We start from the raw sequence: 17243 nt of genomic DNA on the forward strand, positions 1-17243 counted from the left end.
CCTGCTGAAAAGTGCCTCCGGTGTGATAATGCCATTTCTGGAGTTCTCAGATGCCTGTGGCTGAGAGGGCTGGAGTTCTGCTCACTGCATGTGTGAGTGCAGCTAATTATAAGCTCTTTGGAGCAGAAATCCTGTCTGTCTGCAGTCTCTGGCACAGCAGGGTCCCGTTCTCAGCTGGCCTTCAGTGAGAGCTCAGTGCGAGGTATGAATCATATCAAAGGTGAATCAGAACGACTCTGAGTCACTGACACCAGAGAGTAACAACCTTAACATATGTATACAAAACTAATGAGCTGCAAAATTTCTCTCTTCCAACTCAAGAGAGGAGAAAATATAATTTTCAAGAAACTAAAAGATAACTGAGGTAAACCACATGTGCTTGATATAAACGCAGGGCTGCTTAGCTCATAAATTATATTCTATTTTCTTATCTTGAAATAATTTATTTTAACTGAAAGAGACTTACCTGAACTGAGACTTGAACTGAAATGAGAATTACTTGGAACTAAGGTCATCTAAATTTTCTGTGGTCTTGGCAAACTAATAAAACCAAACCTACTCCATTTTATTAAAGTCAAAAATATATAGTCTTTTAAATAAATAGTCTGGGGTTTTGTGCTTTTGTTTTTTTCACTCTGCAATCAAACACAGGTCTAACATCAGTCCACAAAATTAGCCACAATAGAACCTACTTGTGTGTTTTTCCTCTTTTTTTTATACACCAGTGTATTCTAAAATGTCCTTAAAAGGCATCTTAGTGTATTCTCACTTTCTGACTGGCAGAAACAAAGCACTCGAGACACTTCCCCAGCTCTGCTGAGTAGCTGAAAATACACATGAGGAAGTGACGACTCATTTAAGGAGAGCTGCGAATTGCTGCCCTTACGCACCAGGTTTCCAGCTTGACTTTTTACAGTGCAAAGAACAGGCGTTGAAAGGCTGGTTAGCCTCTGACCTGGAAATTCCCTCAGCAGGAACATAATCTGTGCGATTTAATGTGAGTATCTCGTGGCTTTAAGAGCTGGAGTTTACAGCCTAATGTCACAGGGAAGTGACAAAACTCCATCCAGGAGCAGCAGGAAGCTCGGGTTAGACTGAGGGGCAGGGCAAACAAACCCACAGCTCACAGCCAGCTCTGTCACAAACGGGCAAGGCTTGAACAAAAAAGGATAAATTGGAGCTAAACCAGGCCAGGTACCTTTCAGCAGCTTTTGACTGATTCTGGAGGAAAAGGGTCTTGAAATCATCATTTCTTTGTGAAGATGATGCTGGTCAATCAGAATTAGCTGGCTGGTTGTCAGTGCAAGGTCAGTAAGACTAGAATCTCAAGACTTGTATCTCCAGACTGAAAAGAAGTCCTACAGGAAGAGATAAAACACGAAACACAACCAATCAAACAAATGTAAAAATCCAATTGCATGTGAAGCAATACATCCACAGAAAGACTAACCTTTGAAAATAAATTAAAGAAGAAAAAGTTAACTTGAATGAAATAACATTGTTTTTCTCATTGTGCACGTTTCACTTTCTGGAAGTTCATTAACACGGATGGAAACCAAACACACAGCAGACTTTTTCCAGAGCCTGCTCATGTAGCCCAGGGAGGGATTTCCACCAAGAACAGAGTTTTGTCCTCACGTAGAGTTAACAGGAAGGGGATAAACTAATTTATGACACAGGTTTTACTTCTAACACACAGTGCGTAAAGGGGGAATCCAAGCCCGCGAGGAGCGGAGCTAAAGCCCGCAGCGTGGGGAACTTCCTAAACATGCGATGCCATCGTGTGGGCAAACACAACTCCAGCAGTTTCCGGAGGAATGTCATTGAATCCTGGAATGTTTCGAGCTGTTTTGAGTTAAAATGGTCATCTCGACCCTGCTACGGGCAGGGACACTTTCCACTAGCTCAGGATATATTCACATCCTATGAACATGCCATTAATTATTTCATTTTTACTTTACTGTATCCTGACCCGGCAGAAGGAGCTGGGTAACTCCTGTGCCTCTAGTGGTGATCAGAGAGAGTCTGAAATAGCATCCACCCTGGAATTCTGGTCAATCTGTTCCTGAGCTGGCAACAGGAAGATTATTCTACAGGTTTTTATGAAATTTTGCACCTGTGAAGGTTAAAAAAATTCCCCCCACAATTCAAAAGTGTGATTTAAGTTAATCAAGACTTTTACTCATTCTTGAAAAAAAGCAAAACAGTGGGAGCTCTGCCATGGTTAGTGCAGACAGAATCACAGGTTGTGCTGGAAAGGACCTTAAAGCTCATCTCATTCCAACCCCTGCCATGGGCAGGAACACCTTTCACTAGCTCAGGATGCTCCAAGCCCCATCCAACCTGGTCTTGAAAACTTCCAGGGATGGGACATTAATAACTTCCCTGGGAAACTATTTTTTTCCCCTAAATTATCTTATTTTGTACATTTCTGCTTTCTGTTGAAAACACACAGATCAGACTGTAATTAAAAGCTAAATGCCAAGGCTGCTAACCTGTTCCATGATATGTTGTTGCAGGAACACTCACAATACCAGATTTGTGTGAATTTGCAGATTTGTGTTAACTTCCCATCTCTGGAAGGAGAAGGAGGCTTTACACTGAGCTCAGGTTGCAAGAAAATCAACCAGAGTCAGACAAAGCATAGATAAAAATGGTTTCACTGCTCTGAATATGAAGGCTTTGGTATGCTGCAGGAACCAAACCCTGTAGGTGAAAAAACAAGGAGAATAATGCAAATGGGATGAAAAGTTGCCAACCTGAAAAAAAAAAGTGAGTTGTGGGACCAGAGTTTTTGCAACCACTGAAGTTATAATTTTTTCTCCCAAGCCTTCACATGTCTGACTGAAGGCATGGCCAGTCCCTGTCACCTCGCATTTGTCCCTTAGCCCATGTACAGCCTTTTTACCTCTCAGCTTCACACCAGCCTGATTTTGCCAGCCAGGAGACAGAAACTGAATCTATTCATTGACAAATTGTTGTGCTTTTCCTCCACTCCCCGCTTCCATTGAAACTGACCAGAGCTGGAGCCTTTACCCTGAAAGTGACCTGTGTGTTTATTTACTACACACAGAGTATTTACTACACACAGGCACACCCAGCTTTTCCCATCCCAAAGCCATGAGCTGTTTCCAGCACAGATCAGGGCCAGCAACACCATCACCCACAGACCTTTCTAGGACTTTCGCAGGATAATTTCTGGGATGGTTTTTAAATTGTTTCAGCACAGGGGACCTGGCACCTCAGCCCTGACAGGAGCTGTGAAGGGTGGTTGCTGTGTGCCAGCTACAGCTCTGAATTTTTACTCTTTTTGAAACACTTTTTAGGGCCAGGGAGGCTGAGGGAAAAGGGATGCCTCAGGAAGAAGGGTCCCCTCAGGGAGGAGGGTTCCTGGAAAAGCAGGGTCCCCTCAGGGAAAAGGTTTCATGGGAAAACAGGGTCTCCTCAGAGAGAAGGGTTCCCTGGAAAAGCAGGGTCTCCTTAGGGAAAAGGGTTTCTGAAAAAGAAGGGTCTCCTTAGGGAAAAGGGTTTCTGAAAAAGAAGGGTCTCCTCAGGGACAGCGGTTTCCTAAAGGAGAGTCTCTCCGGAAAAGGGTCCCCTCAGGGTGGAGGAGCCCCCTCAAAATGGAGACTTCTCTCAGGGCAGAGGATTCCCTCAAAAAGCAGGGAAGTGTTCGCTCAAAAAGGAGGGTTTCCTCAGGGAAAAGCGTTCCCTTAGAGACAAGTCCCCTCAAGGCTAAGGAAGCCCTGATGGAGGCGGGGTGGCTCTCGCTGCGTGCGGAGCTCTCAGGCTGCCTCCTCACCGCCCGCCTGTCCCCTCCAGATCGCGGGGGCAACACCGCTGCTCCTCGCCTTCCCTGCCTTCCTCCATCCTTTCCCTGCCTTCCTTCACTTCCTCCACCCCTTCTCTGCCTTCCTCCATCCCTTCCCTGCCTACCTCGCTCCGCCCGTCCCTCCCCGTGGCCGAGGGCCGGCCCCGCGCTCCGCCCCGGCCGTGCGGGCGGAGGTGCCGGATGGCGCCGGCCGGGCCCGGGCCGGTGTCACAGCGCGGGGCCCATCGGGGACTATCGAGGGCCGGGCCGGTGTCACAGCCCGGGGGCGATCGGGGGCTGTCGAGGGCCGGGCTCGGGCCGGTGTCACAGCCCGGGGCCCTGCCGGTAAGCGAGGGGCGGGTGGTGGACTCGGCCCAGCCCCAGCCTCGTCACCGGCATGGGGCGGGAGCTGCTGCCACCGGCTGCGGAGGATGGGCAGTGCTGAGCTAAGCTGGGCACACCGGGAATAAACCCTTCAGAGCCCCCTTTTCGCTGCTTAAATTAACGATATGTCCACGGTCTGTTTTTTAGGTTATAGTGGTTTCCATTCAGCCCTCGGTGTTTACCCCACGATCGGCGCCTTCCTCAGGCAAACAAGGCTTTAGGCCTGAAGGTGAAGCAGCCACAGCCCGGCCTCTTGTCTACGGTAAACAAAGTTAACGACAGAAATACTGCATTGGGCTCAGCAGTGCGTCCTTCAGAAAGGACTGTGTGATGGGCTTGTCTACAAAAGAGAAGTGTCAGGAAGGATATGGAATTTACAGAAAAACACCCTGCAAAATGATGTTTTTGTTCCATATCTGATATTTTTTATATTGCCACCCCAGGCCCGTGCCTTGCCCAAATGGGGGAAGGCTGTTGGCAGTGGTGGCCGTCACTGTGGTCATGGTGGAGTTTGGGGTTTCTGTTCACTGTTAGGTCTGTGCTGTGCTGCTCCAAAGAGAAGGGCAAAGCACATGGCCAGACAACACTAAAAATCAATCTGTAATGCAGGTGATTCCTGGGACATTGAGAGAAATAGTTGTACCACTAAAATTATAAAACAAACAAAGAAACCCCAAACCAACCCCTCACTGCCAGCCTTAATTCTGTGGGTACCAACTCCCAATGATTGATTTATTGGTTTCATAAAAATCGGTGTGTTTTTAATGGGTCTTGAGTTGTGTTCCTAACTGTTTTTGTTCCTTTGTTTACAATTATTTCTATAGTGTGTCCATGAAAAAACCCACTCTTAAGTGATTTTCAGAGACTTTCAGTGATGGTGTTTTAGTACCACATTATATTGGCAAACTTAGGTTCAGTCCATTAATGCACCAGAAAGATGCAACATAATTTGTCATAACAACTCCATTATCAGGCTTTTCCCTTCAGGTTAGGGATGTAATCCAGCTGTCAAATTCACGGTCACTTTTATGTAAACTAATTTTACCATTAGATCATATTGGTTTTTCCATTTGAGAGAGACTTGACTGAGGTTGGCATTGGTGGCCAGGGTGGTTTTATCCAAGAGCTGTCAGACTGTCAGCTTTTAAAGCACAGTTACTGTTCACAGATGTTCTCCAGGTTCATTAAGCCTTGGTGAATACAGAGACTAAACAGTAGTTTTAATAATTTCCTGTACGGCTGCCAATTTGCTCTTCTTGTAAAGCTTGCACTGGTATGTCAGTCTGTTTGATGTGTCTTTCATGGCCCTTGTGATACCTTTCTGTGTTTAATGTTTCTTTTGATTTTTTTTCTCTTTGCTTCAGGTTGAAAAGATGGGGAATGCTGAAAGCAATGCCTATCAGAATCACCTTTCCAGATTTCTTCCAGAGGAGCAGTCTGACATTGATGGACTGTTTGACACCTTATCAGGATCCAGTGGCTCATCTGGAGCAAAAAATTCCAAAGCTGCAAAGAAAACTGTGACTCTGGCAGCACTAGAGGTAGGACAGTCTGTTATTCATCATATAGGTGGGATGTAGTGCATTGAACAGAATTCCAGAAATAAAATATAAAGATGTGGTATTTTTTAAGGTTTGCTCATCTCTTTAATTTTTTATATTTTGGGACAGGATGGATATTTAACTTTTTCTTGCAGTTTAACCAGAGTAGTGACTTTCAGGTTTGCATTTATCTCTTAAATTGCACTTTTGGGCCCATTTGCAGTTTTCCTAATTCTGAAGTAAGTTAGGGTATATTGGTAAGTTGGAAATATTTTCACAGAGACCTGAAAAAATGGGAAGAATATTTTTACCCCTGGAGTCTGTAGAGTGGGATCATTTACAGATTGTCTTGAGGAGCTGTCACAAAGTCAATTTTTATTTGGTTATGCCTGTCTCCCTTGACATATCACTGTCTCTAATCTCTTCACTTGTACTAAAAGCAGAGAATTCAATTTGACTTGATTAAGCTGTGGCTCCCTGTTTTAGCTAATTAACATGCATTATGCTTCTGATTAACTTTGCATTCATTTTCTAATCAAGAAAAGAGAAAAATGAGTCATTGGGAGCCTTAATAACTTCAGCTAGTCAGGAACTAAGTGGCCAAATGAATGTGGTGGTAAAGTGCAGTTTGATGTATATTATACAGATAATGGAGCCCAATTAAAGCTCATTGAAAGCAGCAGGTTATTTTAAGGTGTTCAGCAATGCCTCTGCATACAGACCAGCCTCAGCCTTCCTGCAGCCTGGCTGAGCTGCCACCAATTTTTGGAGCACCAAGTTTGGAAATGCTGTTCTGCTGCTTGGTTTTTCAGCACTAGTTCATTCACTGTTCTTGGTGCCAAAAATCAAAGAGAAAAGCAGACAGCAGGTCTATATTTTGAGTATTTGCTCTTACTCAGATTAATAAGTCTTTCAGGTAATTTTTTGAGATATCTGAACATCCTTGTTTGGGACCTGGCAGAAATTCTCTTTCTAGCTTTGCCCCAGATCAGTGTAATCTTTGATGAACATTTGCCTTTTCCCTTCCTGCCTTTTGTTTGCCAGCTTAAATTAAAATCTTTTGGAAGACTTCCTGTAGGTGCAGGGAGAATGGCAATGGCATTTGTGCCTTGTAGGTGACAATGCTCATGCCTGGACTGAGCTGTGACAGATTTGATCCAACAACAATCTGGTACCACTGATCCCAAACATGTGGACCAGGACAGGCTGCACTGCATAGCTTGGGAAGCAGGTGGAGCAGGAACCTCTTGATAATTTCATGAAGCCTTTTTAAAACAAGGGTTCTAAGTGGTCAGAGGTGTGAGTTAGATGGTTATTAAGGATTCCTTTTTTACACAGCTCTTTTTTTTCACACTCTTTGGAATAGCTAGAAGCAAAATGCAACAGCTCAGTGAAGTGGTGGGATTGGGTAGGGAGTAGGCAGGTAAATCAGCAGTGTGAAGTAAAAAACCGTGAGTATAATGCTTTAGTTGTGTTCCCTGCTGCCTCTCCCACTTGAGGCTCATAGAGGATTTTCAGAAAGCCTCTCAAAGGCAGCTGTACCCCCTGTGAGCATCCCTCCCTCGCTGTGGAGCCCTCTGATGTGATGCTGTGGCTGCTGGAATCAATGGGAGCTGTGGCACTGACGTCAGTGCCAGCAGCACACAGCTCGGGGTGTTGGAGCTCTCATGCCCAGCAACAGCCATGAACAGCTGTGGGATCTCAGCACCTCAGGACTGAGATGCCGAGCCACCGAGACCACCCTTGGGGGGCTCGGGAGTCCTGGAATGTTGCCAGAAGTGTCTGGTGGCTGGACTTTGATCCTACACAGGAGACGACACCTGTATGAGGATAGGAGGGTTTCACCGGGGTGAATGGTGAAGGGATTGGTTAATTAGAGGGTGAGACACAGGGTTTAGGATTTCTGTACAGGGGGGTTTAGAGGAGTAAGATGGAGGAATTGGGGCATGTCCTGTCCTTCTTCTTCTTCTTCTTCTCCTCCATCTTCTGTGGTGATGGTGGCACTTTGGGATTGGTCATTACTGAAAGTGCACCGGACAATAAGAATAAAAAGGATTGGGGAAAAATGATAAATATTGTACACGTAACCATGGGTATAAAGATAGGTGACTGTACGGAGGGCAGCACAGTGTGCTCATGGCTGACTGCTGAGCAGAGCTCTGTCGGGCTGAAAGAAAATCTTTTAGATAAACAATTAATAAACATAAAAACCAAAAGAAGAACTGAAGCCTCTTCTCGTCCTTTGAAACGCGGGCTGCCCCAAGGCCACCTCGGGCCTTTCCAGGCCCTCCAAACAGCTGAAAACCGGACAAACAGCAAACAGCAGCAGCCCAGGTGGCTGCCCAGGAGTGGTGTTGAGCCAGAATCAGCAATAGTTGGGCTTTCAGGCATGATGGGACTCCACTGATTTCAGCACAGCCCCCACTGAGCTACACCCAGTGTGGAAGAGTCAAGCCAGGTGCTCAGCACACCCCTGTGCACAGTGAGGACACTGGGTAATCACCCCCTCCTCTGTGCATGTACTCGAGGTGATTTATTTTTAAACTCTGTGATTATCTTGAACACTTTGAATCCAGAGTCAGATCTTTCCCACAGAGCTGTGATGAGTGATGATATATTCCAGCTAGATTTCAATTCAAAGGGCCAAGCATGCAATGCAAATGAATAAGTGATGATTTTGACTCTCTTTAACACCAGGGATGCTTTTTAAAAGCCAGGTGATCTGTGCTTCAATTAGTTGCTATGCAGGTAGAAATTTTCCAGGATTGTTTTTACACGTGTATGTGGGGTTAAACACTGCCTTGAGGCCAAAACTGAGATATGGAAAACACTCCACTGTGCTTTTAAGTGAGCTGCACTATCGAAAGCAGAATTAAAACACAATTTTCAATGTTTTACTGGCAGAGCTGTAAACCTTTGCACCAGAGTAATCACCTAGAAACTCTTTGTTGATATCCTATTACGACTTTACAGTGTTGACTTTTCTGAGGCCCATGGTGTTTCTAGAAAACAGTATCAACCTAAATCCCTAAAAAAATCACTATAAAAATAGCGATTTTTAGTTTTTCTCTTGGCAAAGCACTTCTTTGACAAAATTTTGTCACTGATGCTACCTACTGTCTGTCAGCACAGATTAACTGGAACACACCAGGTATTCCTCATTTGTGAAACCTGCTCTTTGCTGTTTGTGTCACTGCAGGCACACACCCGGGAGCCCCTGCCAGAGGCAATGACTGCTCGCTTGTACAATGGGATGAAAAGCATTGACCTGCCTGGCAAATCAGCCGGGCTCAGTGAACAGATTGCCAAGGAGCAGTTTGTAATTTTTATGTCAAACCTGCTAAAAGGGAATGCAGATGAGAAGATTGGCATCATAATGAGAATGATCGCCAAGACGGGAGGGGCTCTGAAGGGCAAACAAATCCAAGAGGTAAACAAGGAGTTAAATGGGTGTTGGGGGGACAGTGAGAGAGCAGGGCTGTGGTTAAGAGTCAGCAAGGGCTGTGGGGTGGCTGTTGCCTCTGGGAACTTTGTAAAATGCTTTCTAGAGCTTTAGTTGCACGATCAGCTATGTAACATTTGAGATATCACAGAACAGTAATTCACTAGCAGCTCCTACACTGCTAAACTTGACCTTCCCCTCCCTCTTTCATTCTCTATTTTATGGAGGTGCTTTGTGAAGTAGCATGTATGAAACAACTTGAAAAAGGATCCTTTTCAAGGCCTATGGCACTGAAATAGCATTTCTGTAGTTTCTGACTTGTCATGGCAAGAGATGTTTCTGCCTTTGGGATTACAGCATCACTACTGCTTGACTTTATCTTCAGACAGTCCTTTGAAGCCCTTGGAAATTTCACTTAAATACCAAAATGGGGGTGTTTTAATCTTTTAAGTTCACAGAGGATCTGATCACATCTGTAGTCCATGTACTGAGCTACAGGAAGGAGCTGAAGGGTTGGAGTTTGGAGAATACAAGGGATTCTTCAAGTGGAGTCAAAGCCTTGGCTTCTGAGCTGCTCTCAGAATTGAAGCTTCCAGGTAAGCAGCCCTGATTCAGCTTATGCCAGAGCTTGTGTAATCAGTGATCTCATGAGAATTTTTCTCTTTAGGTCACAACTTTGAATTTTAAGGGTGAGACCAAAATTTCAAACCTAGTGCTTAGAAAATGACATTGAAGTTTTATTTATTTAACCTTACCATCTTTCTCCCCTAAATTCAGGTGAGATTTGATCTGAAGTCCTAGTTTGTCATGGAACATGTGTATTTCACAAATAGCTGACTTGTAGGTGATAGGAATGGGCATCTAAATAATATTTATTTAAATAAAATTTATCATGTATTTTTGGCTATGTCCTTTTATAAAGCATAGATCTGTTTTTGCACTGTTGTAATAACAGATTTTGCTGTCTTGTAAAGAACACTTCCTGAGTTGTAGCTCAAAGTTTGTGTTTCTAAATCATGACAGCCCAACCAAAGAATGCCACAGGTAAAGGTTTCTCAGTTCTGTGGTTGCATTTAATGTAGTTGACACTTTACTGTTCCTGGCTTCTTTCATTAGTGGTTTTCTGTCCATTAAAATTATGTTCACACTTACAAATCACCTGATTATTTTCCAGACAGGGAGACTTACTCCTCTCCCTGTGTGTCTTATTCTTCAGATGGGACCAAACCCGTGGGTTCTCAGCTGCTGGAGACAAGTTTTGACCAGAGTGTGATTGAGGACTGGGTGTACAGAGTGCCCCAGATCTCAGTTTTCCTCAGTGTTGTCATCAGGCAGGGCCTGCACGTCCTGCATTCCCTCCCAGACCAAACCAACGACATCCTCCACCTGGTTCCTCACTGCAAAGGCATCAAAGGAAGGGGAGTTGTCAGTCTCTTTGACATCCCAGCCATCATCTACATCAACTCCCACCTGCCTGCAGAGATGCAGCACAAGTGGCAGCTTTTATTTTCCTCCAGGCTCCACGGGGAGAGCTTCTCCCAGCTGTGTGCACACATAGTGAACAAAGGTCCTTGCATAGTGATCATAAGGGACTTGGATGGTTTCATCTTTGGTGGCTTTGCATCTCACTCCTGGGAGGTGAAGCCACAGTTTCAAGGTAAAACTCAACTTTTCTTTCTTTAGTGTTTCTGGTAAATTCCCTGTTTTTTGTACAGGCACAAGAATCCTGTTCCCTTGATGGATACTGTCCCTTTAATGACACAGAGTGTTCCTTACACTTCCAAAATAACACTAATTTTCAATATAAAGAATATAAAAGAATATAAAACACATGCAGTTATTCTTAGCATGGCAGTCAAGCATGTTGCTGATTAATATTTACAGTTTTTTATTTGATAAGGCTTTTGAAATTGCAGGACTTACTGACCACAGAAGAAGTTTTCAGGGAAATCTATCAAGCCCTGTAGCTGCTTAGGTTGAAAATTAAATGAAAATGAATGAAGTAGAGCACAGATGATGAATTAGTGTCTAAATAATTTGACCACAGGATGGCAGTCCTCCATCAGGAACACCTGAGCCTCCTCTTGTCATTGTGTCTCTGTTCCTCTTGTAAAATCCAGAAGCCAGAGGATTCTTTGGGCAAGCTAAACTTCTTGTTCTCTTAAAACTTTGAGGGAAAAGAGGGGATTTTTGAGGAACTCTTTGGAAAGAGTGTTTGTGATGGATTTGTGAAGAAAAAACCACGGGCTATGGGTATTTGGTGTTACTAGGAATCCTCACTCTGTCTACATTAGAAAGTTAATTCATATCTTAAATGAGCATTTGAAAATTACCACTTCAGACAGTTGGTATAATATTATTTTACTCTGATTACACATCCCTTTTCTTGTATTTTTTCCTGATAGAGAAACATACAAAGCCTTTAGGGCAAGCACACCACAGGTGCCTCTGAATCCTGAACTGGGCATGGTGAAAATTGCTTTAAATCATTGACTGAACTGATTTATCCAGCAATGTAGTCAGAACTGGGGATGTCTGCATTCAGTTTGTACAGATCTGTCAGCTGGCCAGTGTAAGGTGATATAATGCAGTCTGGGGTAGGTGACACAGTGACATAATGTCCTAGTGCTGCCTCTGGCTCTGCCCTTGATCACAGCCTGTAATTGCATTGATTTTTGTGACTGCACAGAGTTCACTGAGAATAAAAAATACATATAAATTTTGATGGGGAATCTACTGGCTTTTTCAGATGGCAGCTGCTGTCTTTGAATTATTCAGCTTAAATGATTTTTTCTAATTTATTTGTTATTTCTTGACCTCTTGTCTGACCTGAGGTGCTTCTCTGATTGCAGGTGACAACAGATGCTTTCTGTTTTCTGTTTCCCCCACTCTGGCTGTGTACACATACACAGGCTACAATGACCACTACATGTATTTAAACCATGGCCAACAGACTATGCCAAATGGACTTGTAAGTATTCAGAAATGATGATTTGGAAATTGGATTTGTGGTGGTGTTTGGAAGTGTTTTGTGGGGTTTTTTTTCGTTCTGAGAGCAGATTTATTTCACTTGTTATTCTCTGAGGAAGTTTGCTTGCCTGAAGCAGCACAAAACAGTAATCTGTGTAACTGAGGATTCTTCCACTGGCTGCTCTCCCTGCCACAGCAACTGCTTTTGGAGTTATGGAGGAGAAATCCCAGCAGGATGAGAGTGCAGACATTGCAAGTAGCTGCTGCTGCTGTGTGATGACAGTGGCAGGAGCTGCTCCTGCTCAGATTCACAAATGAGCTCTCCAGATGCAGAGGAGTTTCTGCAGAGCTACAGCACACCACCTGCCCTGGAAATACTTTACACTTTTGGAGCATTATGTGCCCATAACTTTGGGAATTGCAGCAGGCTGGAATTAATTTGCTCTAGAAGAAGTGAACAACATCAAATTACATTATTCGATTATTTGATTATTTGGTTTCTCTAGATACTTTCCTAAATGGAAAGGAGGTAACAAACCTGAGCACTGTTTGAAATGGAACTGTTAATAGTCAATAAACAAAAGCCAGGAGTTTAATTTCTGGCACAAGTGATTATATTTGTATTCTGTGAAGCACAGAGGTAGGGCAATATCACTCAGGTAAATTTTTAGTTGCATTCAAGAATAATTGATGTAGGTATCCCGTTTTATCACCTACCCACAGCAGTGTGGCATAAATAGTGACCACAGCTGCTTACTCTCAGGTTTCCTGACCTTCCCATCTGTTTTCCCTGTGCAGGATGTGTTTAATGTGCTGGTTTTCTCCACAGGGTATGGGTGGGCAGCACGGCTACTTTGGGCTCTGGATAGACAGTGACTATGGGAAGGGCCACAGCAAAGCCAAACCTCGCTGCACCACCTACAACAGCCCCCAGCTGTCAGCCAAAGAGGATTTTACCCTGGATGCCATGGAAGTTTGGGCAGTGGGAGATGCCCCTGAGAGTGCAGGGGTAGGTGAAATTGTGAATTGAACCTGTGAAATTGTGTCCTGGTTGGAACAGAAGGTGTGAATGCAGAGTTCACGGTTGCAGTTTTCTGTTTAAACACTGTTTCTCCATTGTAGTGAATATTTTCTTTACCTGGCCCTGTGGTGCCTTGTGTTTTGTAGCACCAAACAGCAGAACTGTAGTGGAATTAGTGAGGTTGCCATGAGAAAGAATATCAGGAGCCATGAGGTGATAGAGTCAGAGTAGCAGTGCTTTGAATTTCAAAAGGCCTTTTGATATTGAGGAAGGGTCTCTGGGAGGAGCCTCCTTGGAGGGGCTCACTAAAACTCAGAGTTGCTAAAAGCACTGGAAATTCTCAAGTAAAAGTTCAAGATGAGGCCCAAAAGGTTTCTATATCAGTAACTTTAAATTTACTGTTGTTTTACCATAAATTTGTGTGAACAGATTTATGCCAGTCCTTTTGCACATGGTTTATTTTTGGGAATGAGTAGGTTTCCTCTATCCCTGCAATTTATTCTCTTATTAAACTGTCTGGTCTGTACAGTTTGGTGGGGTTTTAAAATTTATTTCTTTTTAATTTTTACTTCTTTTCAAACTAAATTCATGCACCCTGACTCCACTGGACACGTAGCTCTAAGTAGAAACAGAGCAAACAGAAAATGTTGAATTGTAACTGGATCTCTTTAAAAACCTCACATCAGCACTTCAGACTGAGGTGGGGTTGACCAGGATGTCCTGGATGGCTTGTAACCTGAATAAACTTGAAATATCTCACTGTCATCTTGGGAAAAGTTTATGGCTGCTTTATGTAGCTGCAGCAGTAAAAATCATTTGATGTATTTGTGAATTTTGAAATTGGAAACACATCTTCTGCATTGTGCCAAGCATGCAAACCACATCACTTACAGACTTTGGAGCTGTCCCTTTCCTGTAGTCTGATACTGACCCTTTAAATTGTATTTTATTTTGTTTTGAAGAAGAAAGGTAAGAAGAGTATCCTGGATGTGGATCCTCAGGCTCAGGCCTTGCTGGAAATGGCTGGGAAGAGCCGTCAGAGCGAGGGCCTGCGGGAGCCCATGGAAGAGGAGGAAGGTGATGATGATGAGAACTAAAGGAGCCACAGTAACATGTAAAAACTTCACTTTTGTTTTCTTCAAGTGCTGGTGATGTTCCTTGGACAAGATATTCCCTTTTTTTCCCTCCTTGAATGTACCTAATTGTCTGGGACAAAGCTGAAGCCTTGTACTTGTGTAATATTTAGGTGTAAAGCACTAATCTGCCTGCAGGGTTTTGTTTGGGGAGGACAGAAGAATTACCTGGGGACATAATCATTAGGCATGGCTGAGCTCCAGCTGAATATGAATCTGCTTTCATTCCCCATAGATCATGTCTGCACACTGAATTAAAAGCAGCAGAAGTTATTGATAGTGTGGCTTTCTGTCCTGGAGGATTGATATGTACATAGTTATATATTTATAAAACCTGTTCCAGGCACTGATTAAAGCTCTTATACCTCAACTGCACATATTTATTTGCATGCAATGGAATTAGTCAGCAAAGCTTACAAACTGTAACAATGTCTTACAGTGCTGAACATAGAATAGCCCACATGGTGCCATATGAAGGGTGCTATAAATCTGCATTGCTGCAGTTAAAGCATTAAATTTCAAGTTTTCTAAGTCAGATTTTCAGCAGCTGATTCCATGTGAGCTGTAGGATGTTACACAACAACACTACTAGTGCATTTCTCTTCATCTGTTTCTGCAGAAACTTGTCTGTTGCTTTTTAAACTTAGACCAGAATCATCGGAGCCATATTTATCCTAAAAATACCTCCAGCAGAATTCTCTAGAGAAGGTAAATTCTTCAGTGGCCTCATGAGACTGGAGTAAAATACCAGGCTGTAAAAAAAGTTGAGTAAGAAGCAGCTACAGTTAGTTGAGAATAGAATCTGCAGATACCTTATGAAAGAAATAGAAATCAGGGTTATGTCTGTAAAATGTTTAAAGATGATTGCTGTACACTTTATTTCCACATAATAAATCATTATTATGGAAAAGGATCCCCACAATATGAAATGCAGTTGTTGGGGTTTGTGCTCTGTTTTGTGACTCTTCACCAGTCAGCACCACTTTTGTCAGGTCTCTTATACTCAGGACTTTTTCTACTTGAATTAGTTCCCATCTCTCAGTAATTATTAGTTTGACCTTGCTCATTTACTATGTGTAATTAACTTGTCAAAAATAACCCTGATTTTTAGCAGGGGCTGCAATTTCTAACTCAGCAACAAGTGTTTGGTTATCAGTGTCTCTGACTGTCAGTTTTTCTCCTCCTGAGGAAAAGGATTGTGTCCAGTCCCCTTTGTCCTGGCATGAATTTGTCTTCTTTGCAGCTTAGAGAAAAACAATATTATTCTATAATTTCTGCTCATGTGGCCTTCCTTAAAGTTCTTTCCCTTGGTGTTTTCTTGTATGAGATTTCCCCCCACCTGTTGTTTTTCATAGGGAGCCAGATTTGAATATTCTGAACAATCTGCACTTGTGCCTTAACACAGATCTCATTTGTAAAAATAACAATAAACAACATGAATTTAGTTTGGAAAGGAGAGCATGAACAAATCACTCCAGCCAGGTATCCTAGGGCTCAGCTGTGTGTTTTGTGGAGTAACTGAAATAATGCTTGGGGCATTTCCTTGCTGTTTGTTGCAGTACAGAGAGTGCTGGGAGAATGTCCTTTTATGCTGTACTTGCTTAGGGAAACCAGATAATCTCCCAAGTTTGTAACACACAGAAAAAAATAACCGTCAGAACAATTGCACTGATACTTTTGTATAGTTTTCTTCTCTCTCTCTATATAAATAATATTAAATTTGACAGCGTAAGGAGTAGTAAGTACATGATGCTGTCTGTAAGTGTTGTGGTAGCAGCTTTTGTTTGAACATTCTCAAACTCCCACCAGGAGTCTCAGAGGTTTTTTTCACTTAGCACTGACTAAGCCCATTAAACACTCCCATGTAGATGGCATGCAGGATGAGAGAGCTGAATTTCTGCAGTTAAACATAAAATAAACAGCTAGACTTCATTCTCCTTCCATTACAAGGCAGAAGCTTGTTTTTGAGAACTGAAACCATCTGCAAGGGTACAAAAAAATCTGATTTGTACAAAACTGCTCTCCACCAAAAATATTTCAGTGGCCAGGTTTTCTTTGATTTTTAATGAGTATTAGTAAAGCTATTTCTTTCTAGATTATGAACCCAAAACATCCTGTTTGAACTTCATCCTGTGACTATCAGCATAGCATTGTGACCTCTGAAATTGTGGTTTTTTGACAAGTTTGTGTCTGAGACTCTTCCTCTTCACTTTGAGGGTGTTAAGCTGGGGCAAGAAGAAAACTGACACTGGCACTTTAGCAAATGTCTCAGTGAAGGATTATTTACTAGGACACCACTGATCCAACCAGCAGATGGGATTATTCCAAACTGTTCTTTAAATGTAAAAGACGAGCTTGGGAAAGACTCAATATTTATTTTAACCTGAACTTAATCATTAAGAAATCTGGGCTTCATGTTCATGCACCTAAAAATGTCCAGAGAGCTTTTGTCAGCAGCGGGCTTAGCTGTGATCTGAACAGCTCAGTCCCTTCTGTGCAGTTTTGGCCCAGCTGTAAAGCCCAACATCCCTGCTCTGTTCCTGACTCCTCTTTATTCTCAGGCTCTTTGGAAGTGAGTCCCTTTCCCATGAAATCCATCCTCTGCTGAGCACTGGCTCTGATCAGCCTTCCCTTCTTCTGTCAGGCACACAGGTACCAAACCTGACAGCTGGGGGTTGGCACTTCAGCTCCCTGCTCCACACTTCCCTTGGAGTCAAGGCTGGAAATCTGGGAATCCACAAACACTACAGATGGAAGGAAAAGAAATGCTTCAAGGCAGGTCTTTTCCACTCTTCTAGTGAAACATTAAAGGATGTGTCTAAATCACGAGTCTCACTCAGATACTTGTCAGTAACATTTTAAAATGTAGATTTTATTAATAAAAATGATTTTGATTTAAATAAATAAAATTTCAGTTTATGCACAATAGATTTTCTGTACA

The 17243-nt window shown here is 43.0% G+C and overlaps 1 protein-coding gene and 1 long non-coding RNA gene across 3 annotated transcripts in view; one reads left to right on the plus strand and one right to left on the minus strand.

Annotated features, from left to right (window-relative positions):
• LOC113460020 (uncharacterized) overlaps positions 1-4076 on the minus strand; it is a 62905-nt gene extending 58829 nt beyond the window's left edge. The window contains exons 1-3 of the long non-coding RNA XR_012582382.1: positions 3937-4076; positions 2496-2706; positions 1199-1358 (exon numbers count right to left, since the gene is read on the minus strand). This is a non-coding gene — a long non-coding RNA (uncharacterized LOC113460020). The remainder of the gene's footprint in view (positions 1-1198; positions 1359-2495; positions 2707-3936) is intronic.
• On the plus strand, positions 3985-17230 carry MEAK7 (MTOR associated protein, eak-7 homolog). 2 transcript variants are annotated; one of them, XM_074550795.1, is made up of 10 exons: positions 3987-4156; positions 4343-4457; positions 5560-5736; positions 8936-9166; positions 9630-9774; positions 10395-10835; positions 12031-12149; positions 12978-13157; positions 14132-14283; positions 16947-17230. In XM_074550795.1, the coding sequence occupies exons 3-9, from the start codon at positions 5569-5571 to the stop codon at positions 14264-14266; spliced, it is 1419 nt and encodes a 472-aa protein (XP_074406896.1). In that variant the 5' UTR covers positions 3987-4156; positions 4343-4457; positions 5560-5568; the 3' UTR covers positions 14267-14283; positions 16947-17230. The 2 variants fall into 2 exon arrangements, with proteins under 2 accessions (XP_074406897.1, XP_074406896.1); XM_074550796.1 differs by having other exon boundaries at positions 3985-4156; positions 14135-17230.
• Positions 17231-17243: the final 13 nt, after the last annotated feature.

This window comes from Zonotrichia albicollis, chromosome 13 (genome assembly GCF_047830755.1).
Source record: "Zonotrichia albicollis isolate bZonAlb1 chromosome 13, bZonAlb1.hap1, whole genome shotgun sequence".
In the NCBI taxonomy this organism is placed as follows: Eukaryota; Metazoa; Chordata; class Aves; order Passeriformes; family Passerellidae; genus Zonotrichia; species Zonotrichia albicollis.